The 6,709-nt window shown below is 36.4% G+C and overlaps 1 protein-coding gene across 1 annotated transcript; it reads left to right on the top strand.

Annotated features, from left to right (window-relative positions):
• The first annotated feature begins 1,077 nt into the window (after positions 1-1,077).
• Positions 1,078-3,178, top strand: LOC114530337 (sushi, von Willebrand factor type A, EGF and pentraxin domain-containing protein 1-like). The gene is made up of 3 exons (XM_028551947.1): positions 1,078-1,246; positions 2,451-2,661; positions 2,985-3,178. Exons 1-3 carry the CDS (start codon positions 1,183-1,185, stop codon positions 3,004-3,006), a joined length of 297 nt encoding a protein of 98 aa, XP_028407748.1. The 5' UTR covers positions 1,078-1,182; the 3' UTR covers positions 3,007-3,178.
• The last annotated feature ends 3,531 nt before the right edge of the window (positions 3,179-6,709 follow it).

Consider the following 6,709-nt stretch of genomic DNA (forward strand, 5'->3'; position numbering starts at 1 on the left):
ACGTCGCTAGTGCGAATCCTTCATCCATTAAGGTCTGTTCACACGATCCAATTTTGTTGGATCCAATTCACTTCTGACGTATGAAATATAGTCGTAGTAGTACATTGGCTTCAGTGGATTTGCTGCTGATATACATTACAAGACAACAGACTATAAAAAATCCATCAAAAGTGAATTGGATCCAACAAAATTGGATCGTGTGAACAGGTGGTACGCATGCGTCTTGAACTCAAAGCGCATGGACACATGCAAAAGCTGATAACATATTCAAGGAGCAGTGTGGTCACATCTGGTAATTTTTTATTACCAGATTCGGTCGCATGCACCAAGACACCGCCCCTTTTTTTAGTAGACCAAATTTATACCAGAAAGGGGCATTTTAAATAAATTTGAGTAGTTTTAGGTAAAAGACTTGCATTTATGGTCACACTGACAAGGAAGTTTCCTGCTATATTTTGCAACAGGAAAAATTATTTAGGGTTGAATTTCTGAACAGTATTTTATGCTCCGAAAGTTTTACTAAAATTCACGCAGCTTTTGTAAACAATAAACACAACAATTTGGTGCATCGGGTGAGTAGCCTGTGCACAGACCTGTATCCGGAAAGATAAAGTGAGGTGCACATGCACTTCCATGAAACTAGACCATGAAACGGGAGTTAAAACACGAACCCACGCAACATCCACGCGCGGAATGAGGGTTTGGCAAAGGTGTTACCAGAGCTTCTTCATTGAATGAGGGTGAGTGCGAAAGTGAGAAATATTTTAAATACCTCGGGTAGTCGGTTTATTGGCTTCAAATTCACGCTTAAGGCTATATTATATCACAACAGACATTGATTTTTTCATGTTTAGAAATCATCATTGAAATTGTGAAATGTCATGTAGGGTCCAAAAGAAGGCAAAATTACCTCATATACCATGCAACGTTCACCTTACCATATACCATGCAACGCTCATAAAGTCAAAATAAACTCACATTTCGTTAAATACGATAAGGTATGTCAAAGCTAATCAGGTTAATTGTTTGTATTAAAATCTGTTGAGCCGGTAATCAGTGACATAAAATAATGTAAATTGATACAAAGAATAGCATTTGCTTTCGAAGACAACTGAGTAAACATCTCAGGATTTTTGAAAACGACAACGACTTTCTTCCCGAAAGAACAATCTTTTTTTCATCATGAATCGAGTGTTTTTGTTTCTCGCTTTGGCTATTTCATCGAGCTTCGCTATGAATTATACAGGTAAGCTCGAATTATGTCGCATTTATAAGACTGACTAACTGAAAATCACATGTAAATATCATGATTCAGTAGAGCGTATTTTTTTCATATTGCGCGCTATACTATAAGATTATAATATCACGTGTTTTTGCGCTGTGTCGTTCAGAAAACATAATACGACCTTCATTTCTATCTTTTAAGGCGAAACGCATTTGATAAAAACTCGTGACATTGAGTTTTTTTGCGTGTATTGAACGTTGACGTTAATTTGGCATTGGGTGTGCTTGGCTTGGGTATTTTCATTTATAATGCTAACTTGTATCACCAGATGAGGATTAGAGAATTCATTTTTGAACGAGTTAAAATGAATACACATCGCTACACATTTATCAATCGCGACATCTTCATTCATGCTGTAAGATCGCGTGTCTCACCTTGACCGAAACCTACATAAGTTGTCCAAAGGATAACAGGTCTAACAGCATTCTTTTCATTGCTCCTCTAAGTGCGTGTTCCTGAAATATCATCTCTTTTTTTCTAAAATGAAAAAACTTTCATCATATACGAGACTTCCCTCTAAGAATTTGTTATGTCCCCCATACATAATGGTTATATTATCAATTATGAAATTTGCTCAGCTTGACGTATGCACAAGGCCACAGGTAGATACCAGGCACAAGCAGTTCAAGAGAGAATAGCAAAAATAAGCGGCATGCAGCTGAATCAATATATCTATGAGGATTTACTGATTTGTGCGACGAAATTGCAATCTTTGCCTTTGGTATGAAAAATAATAAAAAACACATTTAATTTTTCTAGCGTGTGAAATGATCTAAGATTCGATTTTCATGTTTCGCCGTCAATAAATTTCAGTCGATGCAACTCAATTTGAAAAAACAAATTATCCACACAAGTATTCTTTTCTACATATCTGGAATATTTTTCATACTCTGGACTTCAGATTGTATTTCAAACAGTGCCGGATTAAAAACAACAAAAAATCAACTCATCTAGTAACCTATTCCCTAGTCAAGCTTTTAGTTCTCAAAACAACTAATAACTAAAGGACGCCAACAATTTAAAAAATCCATTTTCATCCCGTTCCGTTGAACAAATTCAGCTTTATTATAACAGTGATCAATAATTTGTGGATGTTTTATTAACAAAACTATACATATATAGTCAAAAAGCTACTTGTAACGTATTTTCGATTAATATTCCGTAGACGTGAAGTGTCACAAATACGCATCACCAACGAATGGCAAACTCGTCTGTCAGAAAGATGTAACGGCATCCCTGAACTGTCATGTTCAATGCAACGACGGCTATGATGTGGAGTACCTTCAAGCTGAGAATTATAAATGTACACCTGAGGGAAAATGGGAAGTCGAACCAGATCTTATGACCATGCCGTGGCCAAACTGTGTTGTATATGGGTAAGAAACTATATAGTGCGATGTATAAGATGATTTTTCGATTAACAAAGACTATAACTATGGCGGGAATTTAAGTAAGAATAAACGATTAAGAGAATTAGATATTTCACATTTGAACCAAGGTAAGTCCTCCAGCAGCCTGTATATATATATATAGAGAGAGAGAGAGAGCTGTACAGCAATGAATTCGGGAAAAAGACATTTGGTCCCTAGAACTGAAACACAGTACACCGTCACAATTCATGTGGATTGGATATTCAGTGGGAAAAAAGAAACTTTTGAAGTGCAATTCTTAAACAATCTTTTTTTCCCTCTTTTTATAGACCTGGTATGCCAATACCATGAATCATCGATGAAGAATAGTGTCATGTGACGAAGGACAATGTCAATGAACGTTTTGTCCTGAATATTCTATTAGACTAAATTTTTCTTGTGCAGTTGATTATGAAGTTTGCCACATGAAATTGAAATGAATCAATTAAATAAAACACTGCACAAAAAACATTTGTACACTTTATGAAACACTGTTCTAAACGTTCTAGAATAGCGAGGTTAAGTACAGTGTTAGCCTTGCTTGTGGCATTTAGGTGTTAGTGTGCTTAACAAAATCAATTTCGGAGTATATTCATCCGAATATTCATAAAATCCAGCCGATCTACGTACAATGACTGTGTGGCATTGAAAATTACGTACCTTTGTCAGAGAGAACGTAAAAACAGATTCTTTCCCAAAACCCCCCGCTGATGTGACATTCATGAATCTCACTACAAGTGTTTTTAATCAGTTATCAGATCCAACTGACCTTTATGTGTGGAGGTTACTCAGGAGTCAGGAAGACAAGGATTAGGAATAGCTAGTGCAGTGCAATTAATATAGATCAGAGAAATAACTCAACCCATATATTCATGAATTTTCATGAATATTCAAGACAGAAACTCAAAATTTGAACTCAAAGAAATAAAGACATTGATTGGAATAGCATGATGATTTTAGGTAGCCAACAGGAGCTTTAAGCCTTTAAGCCCCACATTTATTGGAAAGAAAATACAGGAAATGATGTCAATGAGTTCTGGAAAATAAACTTAGCCGTCCCCCCCCCCAATTTCTAATAATATGCTCCACAGCAAGAGAAAACTGGTAAAATAATTTGCAGTTTCAAAAACAGAATTGAGTTTCATATCATATAAAATTGTATGATATTGAAACTGATCATAAATATATATGTAACTGACTAACTGTCTAACTGATAATGAGATCGCAACATCTGCCAAAGGAAACTCTCTGATGTAACTGATTTCAAAATGCTTCAAAAGAGTATATCACATACAAAATTTTGACATGCCATTCATCATGTTTTTTAAATGCAGCTGAGTTGAAATCTCATAGCACACACATGTTATGTTTGTAATAATGCTTTTAGCTGATTCTATAGGTAGTCCTATAGTATATTACAGTCCAACCTAAACCCACAGTAAAGCTTAAGCATGAAGCACAAATGGGAATGGTATATATTTGCTTCAAATCATGAGTGCAGATGTTGGGATCCTAGGTCGGCTCATATGGTCGGCTGCACCCTGGCTGCATTACCAGCAAGTTCCTGAAGCTAACTGCAACCCCTGGTCAAAAAGCCTTATGCACATTGAAGTGAAGTCGAAAATTCAGCTGCCAGATGCAATAAAAATATATTTCTCTTGAGCAACATTTGAATATACATTAATTACAACCATAGCAAAGCATGGCACATGCAGCAAGGCAAAAAATATTCATGAAAACGTCGTAAATTTTTCGGACCTTGCAGCCGATAAATAACATATATATATATATATATATATATATATATATATATATATATATATATATATATATATATATATATATATATATATATATATATATATATATATATATGTATATATATATATATATATAATATATCTGCACTCGATCATTATAATTGTAAAAGATTATAATTAATTGCATACATTTTGCTGCTATCAAGCATAAAAGTATAATAATTAATATACTTGCCTTTTTATTGTTTAAAGACGTAAACCCTGCTCGATAAAATCGTTTGCAAATATTTAATAACATTTATTCTGGAAACTCAAGCATCTATAATATTCTGGAAGCCTCACGCACCTTGCCTTGGTCTTTGGAATTTGGTCTGGCGTTCTTTGGCGTTAAAACGAAATGAAACCAGTGATTGAAACCTGGACAATACCAAAGCATTTGGTTTTCCTGGAGTGGCAGCATAGAAATTTCAATCCTCGTCAGATATTGAAACCACTTGAGATGCACTGGAGCCACTGGCACTGCTGTTCAGTTGTGATTCCAGGTGCCAGCATAGGTAGCCCAATGCGCTGCATTACGTACGTCACTTGGGTCACGTATATAGTATATAATATTATATACTATATACGTGACCCGAGTGACGTACGTAATGCAGCGCATATTGGGCTACCTATGGTGCCAGGTGGAATAAAAAAGACCGGTATTTAGGGCGACTTTCTGGCAATTCTGGCTGCTGTGGTGAAATAATTTTGGCATTGGTGTAAGGTGAGCTTGTTGAGCTTTAATATCAAAACCATATTAAAATTTAGCATCAAATGTGGTATAACAACTGCCTAAAATAGATCTCGACGTTTCGACCTGAGGGCACAGAGGAAGAATATGTATGCGCATTGAAAAAGGGGGACAAGAAATCGCAGGAGTGAACGGTCTGTATGATCTTTAGTTTGTGCTGAGGGCCTTCGTCAACAACCTCGTACCCAGGGTATTAACGAAGACCTTGCCCCTCAGATCGAAACGTTGAGAAGTGCTTTGTCTATCTATTTTGGGCAGTTGTTATACTGTGATTTGATGCTAAGTCATATTAAAACTTAACTTGAATAGTCAAGGGTTGAGAAAAAACAGTGATAAGGAATATACATCCCTCCAATAGATTTTTTTGCCGGTAATACGTCTCTGACGGGTCACGGGTTGGCCGCTTGAAAGGCGAGATCTCGCTTCGTTCAGGCGGGATCTTCCGATCTTGCCTGGCCCGGTCCCATTACTTTCATATGAATGGAATTTTACAAATAGAGTGAAATAATATCTAAGCAAGATCTCGGCGGCCAGTCTCATATGAACAGGAGGTTATATACAGGCCCCTCAAACTCTTTCGGACAAGTGCGACCGAAGAGTGGAAGAGGTCGCACACCTGTCGCACACTCTCGCACATGTGAATTCTTCAATCTCAGTTACGTTTTGGAATTAATGTCAAAACATTCTTTTTCGCCACATGCATAAAAGAGTAAAAATAATCTTTTGCGAAAAAAAAGTGAAAATGAACAATAACACGAGAAGGAGGTCCAGGGGCAAAATTCCGAGGAGGCTGTGCCAACATGCTCGGATTTGGCCTCTTGACCGTCCAAATATACATGCACAAAAATAGGTACGTGACGCGTACATGTGGCTAGCCAAAATTAAATCTGATGTTTGTTAGCCGTTCTTCGGATGATTGTCAGAATCATACTACTACAATAGTGCCTTACTTTGAATATTTTGTAATCTACAGAAGGGATTCATGTGTGTCAAAACTCCAATTATATTAGCATATGGAAAGATAATACAAGAGCAAGGACTGTCTATATTTAGTTTTATTAAAAGTAATCAAAACACATTTCGAAAACACGAAGTATGGATTACTTCTGGTTTATTGAGTGTTATCCATACCAAGTTATCGGTACCACCACTACAAGTGATCATCCGACATGCATCGCACGCTAGTGATCATCCCAGAAACATCGCACGTTAGTGATCATCCCACAAACATCGCAGTAAAAATGATAGTGGCTACCACAAATTTAATGGTTAAAAGGGAGAAAAATGCTTAAAGCCTGGTTTCTATTTAGTCGTAATTGTAGTGAACAAGTTATTTTCACCGGATGAAAAATATTCCGGAAGAAAATTTTTCTTCATTTCTGTATTCAAATTGGTCATTGTTGACTACACACTGCTGCACATAATATGAAAATATTTTATCACACCAGCTACTTGGCATATTCAC

The sequence above is a fragment of the Dendronephthya gigantea genome, unplaced genomic scaffold (genome assembly GCF_004324835.1).
Source record: "Dendronephthya gigantea isolate DGI-Jeju-01 unplaced genomic scaffold, DenGig_1.0 000061F, whole genome shotgun sequence".
NCBI lineage: Eukaryota > Metazoa > Cnidaria > Anthozoa > Malacalcyonacea > Nephtheidae > Dendronephthya > Dendronephthya gigantea.